Raw genomic sequence first — 19,206 nt, 5'->3', positions numbered from 1 at the left:
TGAGTACAGATAATGTATAGATGTGACCTGCAGTCCTATGTAACACCACAGATAACACAGTGATAACTCTGAGTACAGATAATGTATAGATGTGACCTGCAGTCCTATGTAACACCACAGATAACACAGTGATAACTCTCTGAGTACAGATAATGTATAGATGTGACCTGCAGTCCTATGTAACACCACAGATAACAGTGATATCTCTCTGAGTACAGATAATGTATAGATGTTATCTGCAGTCCTATGTAACACCACAGATAATAGTGATAACTCTCTGAGTACAGATAATGTATAGATGTGACCTGCAGTCCTATGTAACACCACAGATAACAGTGATATCTCTCTGAGTACAAATAATGTATAGATGTGACCTGCAGTCCTATGTAACACCACAGATAACACAGTGATAACTCTCTGAGTACAGATAATGTATAGATGTGACCTGCAGTCCTATGTAACACCACAGATAACACAGTGATAACTCTGAGTACAGATAATGTATAGATGTGACCTGCAGTCCTATGTAACACCACAGATAACAGTGATAACTCTCTGAGTACAGATAATGTAGTAGATGTGACCTGCAGTCCTATGTAACACCACAGATAACAGTGATAACTCTCTGAGTACAGATAATGTAGTGGATGTGACCTGCAGTCCTATGTAACACCACAGATAACAGTGATAACTCTCTGAGTACAGATAATGTAGTAGATGTGACCTGCAGTCCTATGTAACACCACAGATAACACAGTGATAACTCTCTGAGTACAGATAATGTATAGATGTGACCTGCAGTCCTATGTAACACCACAGATAACACAGTGATAACTCTCTGAGTACAGATAATGTATAGATGTGACCTGCAGTCCTATGTAACACCACAGATAACACAGTGATAACTCTCTGAGTACAGATAATGTATAGATGTGACCTGCAGTCCTATGTAACACCACAGATAACATAGTGATAACTCTCTGAGTACAGATAATGTATATATGTGACCTGCAGTCCTATGTAACACCACAGATAACACAGTGATAACTCTCTGAGTACAGATAATGTATAGATGTAACCTGCAGTCCTATGTAACACCACAGATAACACAGTGATAACTCTCTGAGTACAGATAATGTATAGATGTGACCTGCAGTCCTATGTAACACCACAGATAACACAGTGATAACTCTCTGAGTACAGATAATGTATAGATGTGACCTGCAGTCCTATGTAACACCACAGATAACAGTGATAACTCTCTGAGTACAGATAATGTATACCTGCAGTCCTATGTAACACCACAGATAACACACTGATAACTCTCTGAGTATAGATAATGTAGTAGATGTGACCTGCAGTCCTATGTAACACCACAGATAACAGTGATAACTCTCGGAGTACAGATAATGTATAGATGTGACCTGCAGTCCTATGTAACACCACAGACAACACAGTGATAACTCTCTGAGTACAGATAATGTATAGATGTGACCTGCAGTCCTATGTAACACCACAGATAACACAGTGATAACTCTCTGAGTACAGATAATGTATAGATGTGACCTGCAGTCCTATGTAACACCACAGATAACAGTGATAACTCTCTGAGTACAGATAATGTATAGATGTGACCTGCAGTCCTATGTAACACCACAGATAACACAGTGATAACTCTCTGAGTACAGATAATGTAGTAGATGTGACCTGCAGTCCTATGTAACACCACAGATAAAACAGTGATATCTCTCTGAGTACAGATAATGTATAGATGTGACCTGCAGTCCTATGTAACACCACAGATAACACAGTGATAACTCTCTGAGTACAGATAATGTATAGATGTGACCTGCAGTCCTATGTAACACCACATATAACACAGTGATAACTCTCTGAGTACAGATAATGTATAGATGTCACCTGCAGTCCTATGTAACACCACAGATAACACAGTGATAACTCTCTGAGTACAGATAATGTAGTAGATGTGACCTGCAGTCCTATGTAACACCACAGATAACACAGTGATATCTCTCTGAGTACAGATAATGTATAGATGTGACCTGCAGTCCTATGTAACACCACAGATAACACAGTGATAACTCTCTGAGTACAGATAATGTATAGATGTGACCTGCAGTCCTATGTAACACCACAGATAACAGTGATAACTCTCTGAGTACAGATAATGTATAGATGTGACCTGCAGTCCTATGTAACACCACAGATAACAGTGATAACTCTCTGAGTACAGATAATGTATAGATGTGACCTGCAGTCCTATGTAACACCACGGATAACACAGTGATAACTCTCTGAGTACAGATAATGTATAGATGTGACCTGCAGTCCTATGTAACACCACAGATAACACAGTGATAACTCTCTGAGTACAGATAATGTATAGATGTGACCTGCAGTCCTATGTAACACCACAGATAACACAGTGATAACTCTCTGAGTACAGATAATGTATAGATGTCACCTGCAGTCCTATGTAACACCACAGATAACACAGTGATAACTCTGAGTACAGATAATGTATAGATGTGACCTGCAGTCCTATGTAACACCACAGATAACACAGTGATAACTCTCTGAGTACAGATAATGTAGAGATGTGACCTGCAGTCCTATGTAACACCACAGATAACAGTGATATCTCTCTGAGTACAAATAATGTATAGATGTGACCTGCAGTCCTATGTAACACCACAGATAACACAGTGATAACTCTCTGAGTACAGATAATGTATAGATGTGACCTGCAGTCCTATGTAACACCACAGATAACAGTGATATCTCTCTGAGTACAGATAATGTATAGATGTGATCTGCAGTCCTATGTAACACCACAGATAATAGTGATAACTCTCTGAGTACAGATAATGTATAGATGTGACCTGCAGTCCTATGTAACACCACAGATAACAGTGATATCTCTCTGAGTACAAATAATGTATAGATGTGACCTGCAGTCCTATGTAACACCACAGATAACACAGTGATAACTCTCTGAGTACAGATAATGTATAGATGTGACCTGCAGTCCTATGTAACACCACAGATAACACAGTGATAACTCTGAGTACAGATAATGTATAGATGTGACCTGCAGTCCTATGTAACACCACAGATAACAGTGATAACTCTCTGAGTACAGATAATGTAGTAGATGTGACCTGCAGTCCTATGTAACACCACAGATAACAGTGATAACTCTCTGAGTACAGATAATGTAGTGGATGTGACCTGCAGTCCTATGTAACACCACAGATAACAGTGATAACTCTCTGAGTATAGATAATGTAGTAGATGTGACCTGCAGTCCTATGTAACACCACAGATAACAGTGATAACTCTCGGAGTACAGATAATGTATAGATGTGACCTGCAGTCCTATGTAACACCACAGACAACACAGTGATAACTCTCTGAGTACAGATAATGTATAGATGTGACCTGCAGTCCTATGTAACACCACAGATAACACAGTGATAACTCTCTGAGTACAGATAATGTATAGATGTGACCTGCAGTCCTATGTAACACCACAGATAACAGTGATAACTCTCTGAGTACAGATAATGTATAGATGTGACCTGCAGTCCTATGTAACACCACAGATAACACAGTGATAACTCTCTGAGTACAGATAATGTAGTAGATGTGACCTGCAGTCCTATGTAACACCACAGATAAAACAGTGATATCTCTCTGAGTACAGATAATGTATAGATGTGACCTGCAGTCCTATGTAACACCACAGATAACACAGTGATATCTCTCTGAGTACAGATAATGTATAGATGTGACCTGCAGTCCTATGTAACACCACAGATAACACAGTGATAACTCTCTGAGTACAGATAATGTATAGATGTGACCTGCAGTCCTATGTAACACCACATATAACACAGTGATAACTCTCTGAGTACAGATAATGTATAGATGTCACCTGCAGTCCTATGTAACACCACAGATAACACAGTGATAACTCTCTGAGTACAGATAATGTAGTAGATGTGACCTGCAGTCCTATGTAACACCACAGATAACACAGTGATATCTCTCTGAGTACAGATAATGTATAGATGTGACCTGCAGTCCTATGTAACACCACAGATAACACAGTGATAACTCTCTGAGTACAGATAATGTATAGATGTGACCTGCAGTCCTATGTAACACCACAGATAACAGTGATAACTCTCTGAGTACAGATAATGTATAGATGTGACCTGCAGTCCTATGTAACACCACAGATAACAGTGATAACTCTCTGAGTACAGATAATGTATAGATGTGACCTGCAGTCCTATGTAACACCACGGATAACACAGTGATAACTCTCTGAGTACAGATAATGTATAGATGTGACCTGCAGTCCTATGTAACACCACAGATAACACAGTGATAACTCTCTGAGTACAGATAATGTATAGATGTGACCTGCAGTCCTATGTAACACCACAGATAACACAGTGATAACTCTCTGAGTACAGATAATGTATAGATGTGACCTGCAGTCCTATGTAACACCACAGATAACACAGTGATAACTCTCTGAGTACAGATAATGTATAGATGTCACCTGCAGTCCTATGTAACACCACAGATAACACAGTGATAACTCTGAGTACAGATAATGTATAGATGTGACCTGCAGTCCTATGTAACACCACAGATAACACAGTGATAACTCTCTGAGTACAGATAATGTAGAGATGTGACCTGCAGTCCTATGTAACACCACAGATAACAGTGATATCTCTCTGAGTACAAATAATGTATAGATGTGACCTGCAGTCCTATGTAACACCACAGATAACACAGTGATAACTCTGAGTACAGATAATGTATAGATGTGACCTGCAGTCCTATGTAACACCACAGATAACAGTAATAACTCTCTGAGTACAGATAATGTAGTAGATGTGACCTGCAGTTCTATGTAACACCACAGATAACAGTGATAACTCTCTGAGTACAGATAATGTATAGATGTGACCTGCAGTCCTATGTAACACCACAGATAACACAGTGATAACTCTCTGAGTACAGATAATGTATAGATGTGACCTGCAGTCCTATGTAACACCACAGATAACAGTGATAACTCTCTGAGTACAGATAATGTATAAATGTGACCTGCAGTCCTATGTAACACCACAGATAACACAGTAATAACTCTCTGAGTACAGATGATGTATAGATGTGACCTGCAGTCCTATGTAACACCACAGATAACAGTGATAACTCTCTGAGTACAGATAATGTATAAATGTGACCTGCAGTCCTATGTAACACCACAGATAACACAGTAATAACTCTCTGAGTACAGATAATGTATAGATGTGACCTGCAGTCCTATGTAACACCACAGATAACAGTGATATCTCTCTGAGTACAGATAATGTATAGATGTGACCTGCAGTCCTATGTAACACCACAGATAACACAGTGATAACTCTCTGAGTACAGATAATGTATAGATGTGACCTGCAGTCCTATGTAACACCACAGATAACACAGTGATAACTCTCTGAGTACAGATAATGTATAGATGTGACCTGCAGTCCTATGTAACACCACAGATAACACAGTGATAACTCTGAGTACAGATAATGTATAGATGTGACCTGCAGTCCTATGTAACACCACAGATAATAGTGATAACTCTCTGAGTACAGATAATGTATAGATGTGACCTGCAGTCCTATGTAACACCACAGATAACACAGTGATAACTCTCTAAGTGCAGATAATGTAGTAGATGTGACCTGCAGTCCTATGTAACACCACAGATAACACAGTGATAACTCTCTGAGTACAGATAATGTATAGATGTGACCTGCAGTCCTATGTAACACCACAGATAACACAGTGATAACTCTGAGTACAGATAATGTATAGATGTGACCTGCAGTCCTATGTAACACCACAGATAACAGTGATAACTCTCTGAGTACAGATAATGTAGTAGATGTGACCTGCAGTCCTATGTAACACCACAGATAACAGTGATAACTCTCTGAGTACAGATAATGTAGTAGATGTGACCTGCAGTCCTATGTAACACCACAGATAACAGTGATAACTCTCTGAGTACAGATAATGTAGTGGATGTGACCTGCAGTCCTATGTAACACCACAGATAACAGTGATAACTCTCTGAGTACAGATAATGTAGTAGATGTGACCTGCAGTCCTATGTAACACCACAGATAACACAGTGATAACTCTCTGAGTACAGATAATGTAGTAGATGTGACCTGCAGTCCTATGTAACACCACAGATAACACAGTGATAACTCTCTGAGTACAGATAATGTATAGATGTGACCTGCAGTCCTATGTAACACCACAGATAACATAGTGATAACTCTCTGAGTACAGATAATGTATATATGTGACCTGCAGTCCTATGTAACACCACAGATAACACAGTGATAACTCTCTGAGTACAGATAATGTATAGATGTAACCTGCAGTCCTATGTAACACCACAGATAACACAGTGATAACTCTCTGAGTACAGATAATGTATAGATGTGACCTGCAGTCCTATGTAACACCACAGATAACACAGTGATAACTCTCTGAGTACAGATAATGTATAGATGTGACCTGCAGTCCTATGTAACACCACAGATAACACAGTGATAACTCTCTGAGTACAGATAATGTATAGATGTGACCTGCAGTCCTATGTAACACCACAGACAACACAGTGATAACTCTCTGAGTACAGATAATGTATAGATGTGACCTGCAGTCCTATGTAACACCACAGATAACACAGTGATAACTCTCTGAGTACAGATAATGTATAGATGTGACCTGCAGTCCTATGTAACACCACAGATAACACAGTGATAACTCTGAGTACAGATAATGTATAGATGTGACCTGCAGTCCTATGTAACACCACAGATAACAGTGATAACTCTCTGAGTACAGATAATGTATAGATGTGACCTGCAGTCCTATGTAACACCACAGATAACACAGTGATAACTCTCTGAGTACAGATAATGTAGTAGATGTGACCTGCAGTCCTATGTAACACCACAGATAACACAGTGATAACTCTCTGAGTACAGATAATGTATAGATGAGACCTGCAGTCCTATGTAACACCACAGATAACACAGTGATAACTCTCTGAGTACAGATAATGTATAGATGTGACCTGCAGTCCTATGTAACACAACAGATAACACAGTGATAACTCTCTGAGTACAGATAATGTATAGATGTGACCTGCAGTCCTATGTAACACCACAGATAACACAGTGATAACTCTCTGAGTACAGATAATGTATAGATGTGACCTGCAGTCCTATGTAACACCACAGATAACACAGTGATAACTCTCTGAGTACAGATAATGTATAGATGTGACCTGCAGTCCTATGTAACACCACAGATAACAGTGATAACTGTGAGTACAGATAATGTATAGATGTGACCTGCAGTCCTATGTAACACCACAGATAACAGTGATAACTCTCTGAGTACAGATAATGTATAGATGTGACCTGCAGTCCTATGTAACACCACAGATAACACAGTGATAACTCTCTGAGTACAGACAATGTATAGATGTGACCTGCAGTCCTATGTAACACCACAGATAACAGTGATAACTCTCTGAGTACAGATAATGTATAGATGTGACCTGCAGTCCTATGTAACACCACAGATAACACAGTGATAACTCTCTGAGTACAGATAATGTATAGATGTGACCTGCAGTCCTATGTAACACCACAGATAACACAGTGATAACTCTCTGAGTACAGACAATGTATAGATGTGACCTGCAGTCCTATGTAACACCACAGATAACACAGTGATAACTCTCTGAGTACAGATGATGTATAGATGTGACCTGCAGTCCTATGTAACACCACAGATAACAGTGATAACTCTCTGAGTACAGATAATGTATAGATGTGACCTGCAGTCCTATGTAACACCACAGATAACACAGTGATAACTCTCTGAGTACAGATAATGTATAGATGTGACCTGCAGTCCTATGTAACACCACAGATAACAGTGATAACTCTCTGAGTACAGATAATGTATAGATGTGACCTGCAGTCCTATGTAACACCACAGATAACAGTGATAACTCTCTGAGTACAGATAATGTATAGATGTGACCTGCAGTCCTATGTAACACCACAGATAACACAGTGATAACTCTCTGAGTACAGATAATGTATAGATGTGACCTGCAGTCCTATGTAACACCACAGATAACACAGTGATAACTCTCTGAGTACAGACAATGTATAGATGTGACCTGCAGTCCTATGTAACACCACAGATAACACAGTGATAACTCTCTGAGTACAGATAATGTATAGATGTGACCTGCAGTCCTATGTAACACCACAGATAACACAGTGATAACTCTCTGAGTACAGATAATGTATAGATGTGACCTGCAGTCCTATGTAACACCACAGATAACACAGTGATAACTCTCTGAGTACAGATAATGTATAGATGTGACCTGCAGTCCTATGTAACACCACAGATAACACAGTGATAACTCTCTGAGTACAGATAATGTATAGATGTGACCTGCAGTCCTATGTAACACCACAGATAACACAGTGATAACTCTCTGAGTACAGATAATGTATAGATGTGACCTGCAGTCCTATGTAACACCACAGATAACACAGTGATAACTCTCTGAGTACAGATAATGTAGTAGATGTGACCTGCAGTCCTATGTAACACCACAGATGATAATGGAAATAATTTTAGATAGAACATCCCGTGTATTAGTGTTAACAGCAGGAAAGTATTTGTGGACTCCGTATTGTGTGGGGTATATACAGACAATACAGGTTTGATTGTTTGCCATTCAGGACCATAGGAAAGCTGAGTGATGATCCCTGTGGGAGGGTCTCTCCTGGCAGGTGGTTCGGCTGGGAGTAGTAGTTCCCAGCTGTTGTGGATTTCTCTCCTTGACCAGACGTCGCGTCTACCTGTGAATTGTGGGTAACCTGGGGGTCACTTTGTTGCTGCCCATTTGTCCTTGAGTCAATATTTGCCAGGCCGGGTGTCGATGGAGGGCGGCGTCACGTGACATCAGGGTGAGGTCCTCTTATTCTTCTTCCACTTCTTTCAGGTGCAGATTTCCCTCATCCCGCTGGATATCATCTGTCTCCGCCATATTGTCCTCCTCCAGAATCCCCTCCGCACATCAGCGCTCGGCTGGAGAACAGGGAATTATGGGAGAAGTTTAATGCTGTGGGAACGGAGATGATACTCACCAAAAACGGAAGGTACAGTAAGCGCGGGGCTTCCATCCTGAGCCTCCTGGTTCACAATGGGGGATGTGTGTGACGCTGACACCGTAATGATGGCGTTTATATGGGCTCTGTTTATCTAGACTCTATTTATCTGGATACTGTATATCTGGGCACTATTTATCTTATGGGCACTGTAATGATGGGCAGTAGTGTTTATCTGGGCACTGTTTATTTTATGGGCACTGTAATGATGGCCAGTAGTGTCTATCTGAACTCTGTTTATCTGGGCACTGTTAATCTGGGAATTGTTTATCTGGGCACTGTTTTTTTTTTTTATCTGGGCACTGTTAATCTGGGCACTGTTTATCTATCTGGGCACTTTTTGTTTATCTGGGCACTGTAAATATGGGCACTGTTTATACTATTTATCGGGGCACTGTTAATATGGGCACTATTTATCTGGGCACTGTTTATCTATCTGGGCACTATTTATCTGGGCACTGTTTATCTATCTGGGCACTGTTTATCTGGGTGCTGTTTATCTGGGCACTGTTTATCTATCTGGGCACTGTTTATCTATCTGGGCACTGTTTATCTGGGTGCTGTTTATCTGGGCACTGTTTATCTATCTGGGCACTGTTTATCTGGGTGCTGTTTATCTGGGCACTGTTTATCTGGGTGGGTATTGTTTATCTGGGCACTGTTTATCTATCTGGGCACTGTTTATCTGGGCACTATTTATCTGGGCACTGTTTATCTATCTGGGCACTGTTTATCTGGGCACTGTTTATCTATATGGGCACTATTTATCTGGGCACTGTTTATCTGGGTGCTGTTTATCTGGGCACTGTTTATCTATCTGGGCACTGTTTATCTATCTGGGCACTGTTTATCTGGGTGGGTATTGTTTATCTGGGCACTTTATCTATCTGGGCACTATTTATCTAGGCACTGTTTATCTGGGTGCTGTTTATCTGGGCGCTGTTTATCTATCTGGGCACTATGTGTTTATCTGGGCACTGTTTATCTATCTGGGCGCTGTTTATCTATCTGGGCACTATTTGTTTATCTGGGCACTGTTTGTTTATCAGGGCACTGTTTATCTGGGCACTGTTTATCTGGGCACTGTTTGTTTATCTGGGCACTGTTTGTCTATCTGGGCACTGTTTATCTGGGCACTGTTTATCTATCTGGACACTGTGTATCTTGGCAATGTTAATCTGGACCATCCCACTTGTCCTGATAGGCGGATGTTCCCGGAGCTGTCGGTCTCATTGTCGGGCCTGGACCCCCACACCCTCTACTCCCTCTGCGTCCAGGCCGTCCCCGATGGCGAGAACCGGTACAAGTGGCGCGATGGTGCATGGAATATGAGCGGCAGAGCCGAGCCTGGACCCCCAACTCGCCTCTACCTCCACCCCGAATCCCCGGCCCCCGGTCACCGATGGATGGAGAGACCCATCTGCTTCAACAAGATCCGACTGACCAACAACACCCTGAGCCAGGGCGGACAGGTACGGTCTGGTTCTGTGGTAGATCGTTACAGAATGGCGCCCCCCTGTGGTCGAAAAGTCATAAAAAAATGGAGAGTTATCACACTACGGCAGTGGTCTCCAAACTGTGGGCCTTTAGTTGTTGCAAAACTATAACTCCCAGCATGCCCGGACAGCCGTTGGCTGTCCGGGCATGCTGGGAGTTGTAGTTTTGTAACAATGGGTGGCCCACATGTGCCAGTCTGGGTCATCCATGGTCCCTAATGATGTCTTTTCTTTAGATCGTCCTGCAGTCCATGCACCGCTACTACCTGCGATTGTACGTCATCCCCACCTCAGGTAATGGCGCCCACCCGCGCCCCGCATCCTCCATCTCCTTCTCTGAGACGTCCTTTATAGCGGTCACCAGCTACCAGAACCCTAAGGTGAGGATACGTCCAGGGTGCCTTCAGCTGTTGCAGAACTACAACTCCCAGCATGCCAAAAGCACCCGCAGAGCTCCCTATGACCTCTATATATATATGGTAGTTCATAGCTCCTCCCACTTACACTAGCCCCTCCTCTTACCGTTTCCCCCCCCCTACAGCTCTCATTGTTGAAAATTGAAGAAAACCCATTCGCCAAAGGAATCAAGTATTTTAAGAGTCAGCAGGAACAGTAAGTGTGATATATATCTCCCCCTAGTGACAGGGCGGGGTAATGTCAGGAACAGCGTCACTTTATCCAAATTCTCTATTTCAGCAACACCCCGAGAAAAAAGCAGAACAGGACGGGAATAGATGAAGATGGGTCTCCAGGTGAGTCTGAGTGTGTGAGCTGAGTTATATCCTGTATTATACTGCAGAGCTGCACTCACTATTCTGCTGGTGAGGTCACTGTGTACATACATTACATTACTTATCCTGTACTGATCCTGAGTTATATCCTGTATTATACTCCAGAGCTGTACTCACTATTCTGCTGGTGAGGTCACTGTGTACATACATTACTTTACTTATCCTGTACTGATCCTTAGTTATATCCTGTATTATACCCCAGACCTGTACTCACTATTCTGCTGGTGAGGTCACTGTGTACATACATTACATTACTTATCCTGTACTGATCCTGAGTTATATCCTGTATTATACTCCAGAGCTGTACTCACTATTCTGCTGGTGAGATCACTGTGTACATACATTACATTACTTATCCTGTACTGATCCTGAGTTATATCCTGTATTATACTCCAGAGCTGTACTCACTATTCTGCTGGTGAGGTCACTGTGTACATACATTACATTACTTATCCTGTACTGATCCTGAGTTATATCCTGTATTATACTCCAGAGCTGTACTCACTATTCTGCTGGTGAGGTCACTGTGTACATACATTACATTACTTATCCTGTACTGATCCTGAGTTATATCCTGTATTATACTCCAGAGCTGTACTCACTATTCTGCTGGTGAGATCACTGTGTACATACATTACATTACTTATCCTGTACTGATCCTGAGTTATATCCTGTATTATACTCCAGAGCTGTACTCACTATTCTGCTGGTGAGATCACTGTGTACATACATTACATTACTTATCCTGTACTGATCCTGAGTTATATCCTGTATTATACTCCAGAGCTGTACTCACTATTCTGCTGGTGAGATCACTGTGTACATACATTACATTACTTATCCTGTACTGATCCTGAGTTATATCCTGTATTATACTCCAGAGCTGTACTCACTATTCTGCTGGTGAGATCACTGTGTACATACATTACATTTCTTATCCTGTACTGATCCTGAGTTATATCCTGTATTATACTCCAGAGCTGTACTCACTATTTTGCTGGTGAGATCACTGTGTACATACATTACATTACTTATCCTGTACTGATCCTGAGTTATATCCTGTATTATACTCCAGAGCTGTACTCACTATTCTGCTGGTGAGCTCACTGTGTACATACATTACATTACTTATCCTGTACTGATCCTGAGTTATATCCTATATTATACCCCAGAGCTGTACTCACTATTCTGCTGGTGAGGTCACTGTGTACATACATTACATTACTTATCCTGTACTGATCCTGAGTTATATCCTGTATTATACTTCAGAGCTGCACTCACTATTCTGCTGGTGGAGTCACTGTGTACATTTTGTGATATGATTTCCGTCTTGTTTTAGAGTGTAAGAGACATAAAGAGAGCGCAGCCGAAATGACAAGTCCTGATAGAGACATCAGAGGGGAAGGGCCACTTGTCGTAGATGAGGATACTGAAGAGAGACATGAGAGGCTGTCTGTCTCAGAAGAGAGCGCAGCTGAAGAGGTGACAGAACAGAAAGAGGAGGAAGGAGAGAAGAGACAGAGTCCCAGGGGTATCAGGCACATGGCAGACACCACATCCCCACCACACAGCAGAGACCGGAGACATAGGGATTGTATAGAGGACAGAGAAGAGACCTCCCACAGGACGGACAGTCTGGTGCAGTGGGACCCCATAACACAGAGACCAGTGTGGGCGCCCCCCTCTGCCATCTCTCCGCTGCCGGCCTATCCTTCTCCCGCCTGCCCATTAGGTCACAGGTAAGCTCCCCATCATGTTCTCTGTGACTGCTCCTCTGGCCTGGCTCTGCATTATCTGACTGCTCCTCTGGCCTGGCTCTGCACTATCTGACTGCTCCTCTGGCCTGGCTCTGCACTATCTGACTGCTCCTCTGGCCTGGCTCTGCACTATCTGACTGCTCCTCTGCCTGGCTCTGCACTATCTTATTGCTCCTCTTTCTTTACAGATTTGCACATCCATCCCCTTCCGCATTGGCTCCATTTCCCTCCTCGATCTCTAATTTTCCCACAGTCGTCCCCTATTTTATGGGGTCCTGGGCTTCGCCACCAGTTAGACTGAGTTACCCCCTTTCTGCGTTGCATCCATCATTCCTGCAGCAGATGTGCACTTCCCCCTGGTATCTGCCCTCTTAATGAGACCGCCAGGGGTCTCTGATGGACAACCCAACATGGACTGCATAAGGACGAATGGTGAATCAAGGACAAGTCACATGGTGCCTGACTGAGCAGAGGAGGATGAGGACCAAGACATCCATAGCCAAGAGGAACCGGAAGATGTTCTGCAGCAGAGAGGACAAAGTTACTATGGACACAGGCGGTGCTATATGGACAGTCTCTTTGAGTGTATATAGCAGTGGTCTTCAATCTGTGGACCTCCAGATGTTGCAAAACTACAACTCCCAGCATGCCCGGACAGCCAACGGCTGTCCGGGCATGCTGGGAGTTGTAGTTTTGCAACATCTGGAGGTCCGCAGGTTGAAGACCACTGGTATATAGTATATGGTCACGGTGTAGACATGAGTCTCCCCTATAAAGGAGGTCACTCCAGATGGACAACTTGTAAACTTACTGTAAAATAAACTGTTTATTTACATGATCAGATGTCCCTATAGGTTTATATACAGGAGTCCTGGGATCACATGATCAGACGTCCCTATAGGTTTATATACAGGAGTCCTGCGCTCACATGATCAGACGTCCATATAGGTTTATATACAGGAGTCCTGGGCTCACATGATCAGACGTCCATATAGGTTTATATACAGGAGTCCTGCGCTCACATGATCAGACGCCCCTATAGGTTTATATACAGGAGTCCTGGGCTCACATGATCAGACGTCCATATAGGTTTATATACAGGAGTCCTGGGATCACATGATCAGACGTCCCTATAGGTTTATATACAGGAGTCCTGGGCTCACATGATCAGACGTCCATATAGGTTTATATACAGGAGTCCTGCGCTCACATGATCAGACGCCCCTATAGGTTTATATACAGGAGTCCTGGGATCACATGATCAGACGTCCATATAGGTTTATATACAGGAGCCCTGGGCTCACATGATCAGACGTCCCTATAGGTTTATATACAGGAGTCCTGCGCTCACATGATCAGACGTCCATATAGGTTTATATACAGGAGTCCTGGGCTCACATGATCAGACGTCCATATAGGTTTATATACAGGAGTCCTGCGCTCACATGATCAGACGCCCCTATAGGTTTATATACAGGAGTCCTGGGATCACATGATCAGACGTCCATATAGGTTTATATACAGGAGTCCTGGGCTCACATGATCAGACGTCCCTATAGGTTTATATACAGGAGTCCTGCGCTCACATGATCAGACGTCCCTATAGGTTTATATACAGGAGTCCTGGGCTCACATGATCAGACGTCCCTATAGGTTTATATACAGGAGTCCTGGGCTCACATGATCAGACGTCCATATAGGTTTATATACAGGAGTCCTGCGCTCACATGATCAGACGCCCCTATAGGTTTATATACAGGAGTCCTGGGCTCACATGATCAGACGTCCATATAGGTTTATATACAGGAGTCCTGGGCTCACATGATCAGACGTCCCTATAGGTTTATATACAGGAGTCCTGCGCTCACATGATCTGACGTCCCTATAGGTTTATATACAGGAGTCCTGGGCTCACATGATCAGACGCCCCTATAGGTTTATATACAGGAGTCCTGCGCTCACATGATCAGACATCCATATAGGTTTATATACAGGAGTCCTGCGCTCACATGATCAGACGTCCATATAGGTTTATATACAGGAGTCCTGCGCTCACATGATCAGACGTCCATATAGGTTTATATACAGGAGTCCTGGGCTCACATGATCAGACGTCCCTATAGGTTTATATACAGGAGTCCTGGGCTCACATGATCAGACGTCCCTATAGGTTTATATACAGGAGTCCTGCGCTCACATGATCAGACGCCCCTATAGGTTTATATACAGGAGTCCTGGGCTCACATGATCAGACGTCCATATAGGTTTATATACAGGAGTCCTGGGCTCACATGATCAGACGTCCCTATAGGTTTATATACAGGAGTCCTGCGCTCACATGATCAGACGTCCCTATAGGTTTATATACAGGAGTCCTGGGCTCACATGATCAGACGCCCCTATAGGTTTATATACAGGAGTCCTGCGTTCACATGATCAGACGTCCCTATAGGTTTATATACAGGAGTCCTGCGCTCACATGATCAGACGTCCCTATAGGTTTATATACAGGAGTCCTGCGCTCACATGATCAGATGTCCCTATAGGTTTATATACAGGAGTCCTGGGCTCACATGATCAGACGTCCCTATAGGTTTATATACAGGAGTCCTGGGCTCACATGATCAGACGTCCATATAGGTTTATATACAGGAGTCCTGGGCTCACATGATCAGATGTCCCTATAGGTTTATATACAGGAGTCCTGGGCTCACATGATCAGACGTCCATATAGGTTTATATACAGGAGTCCTGCGCTCACATGATCAGACGTCCCTATAGGTTTATATACAGGAGTCCTGGGATCACATGATCAGACGTCCATATAGGTTTATATACAGGAGTCCTGGGCTCACATGATCAGACGTCCATATAGGTTTATATACAGGAGTCCGGAGCTCACATGATCAGACGCCCCTATAGGTTTATATACAGGAGTCCTGCGCTCACATGATCAGACGTCCATATAGGTTTATATACAGGAGTCCTGGGCTCACATGATCAGACGTCCATATAGGTTTAAATACAGGAGTCCTGGGCTCACATGATCAGACGTCCCTATAGGTTTATATACAGGAGTCCTGCGCTCACATGATCAGATGTCCCTATAGGTTTATATACAGGAGTCCTGGGCTCACATGATCAGACGTCCCTATAGGTTTATATACAGGAGTCCTGGGCTCACATGATCAGACGTCCATATAGGTTTATATACAGGAGTCCTGGGCTCACATGATCAGATGTCCCTATAGGTTTATATACAGGAGTCCTGGGCTCACATGATCAGACGTCCATATAGGTTTATATACAGGAGTCCTGCGCTCACATGATCAGACGTCCCTATAGGTTTATATACAGGAGTCCTGGGATCACATGATCAGACGTCCATATAGGTTTATATACAGGAGTCCTGGGCTCACATGATCAGACGTCCATATAGGTTTATATACAGGAGTCCGGGGCTCACATGATCAGACACCCCTATAGGTTTATATACAGGAGTCCTGCGCTCACATGATCAGACGTCCATATAGGTTTATATACAGGAGTCCTGGGCTCACATGATCAGACGTCCATATAGGTTTAAATACAGGAGTCCTGGGCTCACATGATCAGACGTCCCTATAGGTTTATATACAGGAGTCCTGCGCTCACATGATCAGACGTCCCTATAGGTTTATATACAGGAGTCCTGGGCTCACATGATCAGACGTCCCTATAGGTTTATATACAGGAGTCCTGGGCTCACATGATCAGACATCCATATAGGTTTATATACAGGAGTCCTGCGCTCACATGATCAGACGTCCATATAGGTTTATATACAGGAGTTCTGCGCTCACATGATCAGACGTCCCTATAGGTTTATATACAGGAGTTCTGCGCTCACATGATCAGACGTCCCTATAGGTTTATACACAGGAGTTCTGCGCTCACATGATCAGACGTCCATATAGGTTTATATACAGGAGTCCTGGGCTCACATGATCAGACGTCCATATAGGTTTATATACAGGAGTCCTGGGCTCACAAGATCAGATGTCCCTATAGGTTTATATACAGGAGTCCTGGGCTCACATGATCAGACGTCCATATAGGTTTATATACAGGAGTCCTGCGCTCACATGATCAGACGCCCCTATAGGTTTATATACAGGAGTCCTGGGCTCACATGATCAGACGTCCATATAGGTTTATATACAGGAGTCCTGGGCTCACATGATCAGACGTCCATATAGGTTTAAATACAGGAGTCCTGGGCTCACATGATCAGACGTCCCTATAGGTTTATATACAGGAGTCCTGCGCTCACATGATCAGACGTCCCTATAGGTTTATATACAGGAGTCCTGGGCTCACATGATCAGACGTCCCTATAGGTTTATATACAGGAGTCCTGGGCTCACATGATCAGACATCCATATAGGTTTATATACAGGAGACCTGCGCTCACATGATCAGACGTCCCTATAGGTTTATATACAGGAGTTCTGCGCTCACATGATCAGACGTCCCTATAGGTTTATACACAGGAGTTCTGCGCTCACATGATCAGACGTCCCTATAGGTTTATATACAGGAGTCCTGGGCTCACATGATCAGACGTCCATATAGGTTTATATACAGGAGTTCTGCGCTCACATGATCAGACGTCCCTATAGGTTTATACACAGGAGTTCTGCGCTCACATGATCAGACGTCCATATAGGTTTATATACAGGAGTCCTGGGCTCACATGATCAGACATCCATATAGGTTTATATACAGGAGTCCTGGGCTCACATGATCAGACGTCCATATAGGTTTATATACAGGAGTCCTGGGTTCACATGATCAGACGTCCCTATAGGTTTATATATAGGAGTCCTGCGCTCACATGATCAGACGTCCATATAGGTTTATATACAGGAGTCCTGGGTTCACATGATCAGACGTCCCTATAGGTTTATATACAGGAGTCCTGCGCTCACATGATCAGACGTCCATATAGGTTTATATACAGGAGTCCTGGGATCACATGATCAGACGTCCCTATAGGTTTATATACAGGAGTCTTGGGCTCACATGATCAGACGTCCATATAGGTTTATATACAGGAGTCCTGGGCTCACAAGATCAGATGTCCCTATAGGTTTATATACAGGAGTCCTGGGCTCACATGATCAGACGTCCATATAGGTTTATATACAGGAGTCCTGCGCTCACATGATCAGACGCCCCTATAGGTTTATATACAGGAGTCCTGGGCTCACATGATCAGACGTCCATATAGGTTTATATACAGGAGTCCTGGGCTCACATGATCAGACGTCCATATAGGTTTAAATACAGGAGTCCTGGGCTCACATGATCAGACGTCCCTATAGGTTTATATACAGGAGTCCTGCGCTCACATGATCAGACGTCCCTATAGGTTTATATACAGGAGTCCTGGGCTCACATGATCAGACGTCCCTATAGGTTTATATACAGGAGTCCTGGGCTCACATGATCAGACGTCCCTATAGGTTTATATACAGGAGTTCTGCGCTCACATGATCAGACGTCCCTATAGGTTTATACACAGGAGTTCTGCGCTCACATGATCAGACGTCCCTATAGGTTTATATACAGGAGTCCTGGGCTCACATGATCAGACGTCCATATAGGTTTATATACAGGAGTTCTGCGCTCACATGATCAGACGTCCCTATAGGTTTATATACAGGAGTTCTGCGCTCACATGATCAGACGTCCCTATAGGTTTATACACAGGAGTTCTGCGCTCACATGATCAGACGTCCATATAGGTTTATATACAGGAGTCCTGGGCTCACATGATCAGACATCCATATAGGTT

At 43.0% G+C, this 19,206-nt stretch overlaps 1 protein-coding gene and 1 long non-coding RNA gene across 2 annotated transcripts in view; one reads left to right on the top strand and one right to left on the bottom strand.

The window, feature by feature from the left end:
• Positions 1 to 11,227, bottom strand: part of LOC130285496 (uncharacterized) — a 46,644-nt gene extending 35,417 nt beyond the window's left edge. The window contains exon 1 of the long non-coding RNA XR_008847350.1: positions 11,109 to 11,227. This is a non-coding gene — a long non-coding RNA (uncharacterized LOC130285496). The remainder of the gene's footprint in view (positions 1 to 11,108) is intronic.
• On the top strand, positions 8,850 to 13,989 carry LOC130285495 (T-box-containing protein TBX6L-like). The gene is made up of 7 exons (XM_056536967.1): positions 8,850 to 9,314; positions 10,528 to 10,795; positions 11,056 to 11,199; positions 11,361 to 11,431; positions 11,516 to 11,571; positions 12,950 to 13,349; positions 13,556 to 13,989. Exons 1-7 carry the CDS (start codon positions 9,292 to 9,294, stop codon positions 13,740 to 13,742), a joined length of 1,149 nt encoding a protein of 382 aa, XP_056392942.1. The 5' UTR covers positions 8,850 to 9,291; the 3' UTR covers positions 13,743 to 13,989.
• The last annotated feature ends 5,217 nt before the right edge of the window (positions 13,990 to 19,206 follow it).

The sequence above is a fragment of the Hyla sarda genome, chromosome 8 (genome assembly GCF_029499605.1).
Source record: "Hyla sarda isolate aHylSar1 chromosome 8, aHylSar1.hap1, whole genome shotgun sequence".
Taxonomy (NCBI): domain Eukaryota; kingdom Metazoa; phylum Chordata; class Amphibia; order Anura; family Hylidae; genus Hyla; species Hyla sarda.
Note: the sequence above shows the minus strand (reverse complement) of the source record. Positions and strands in the feature narration are given on the sequence as shown.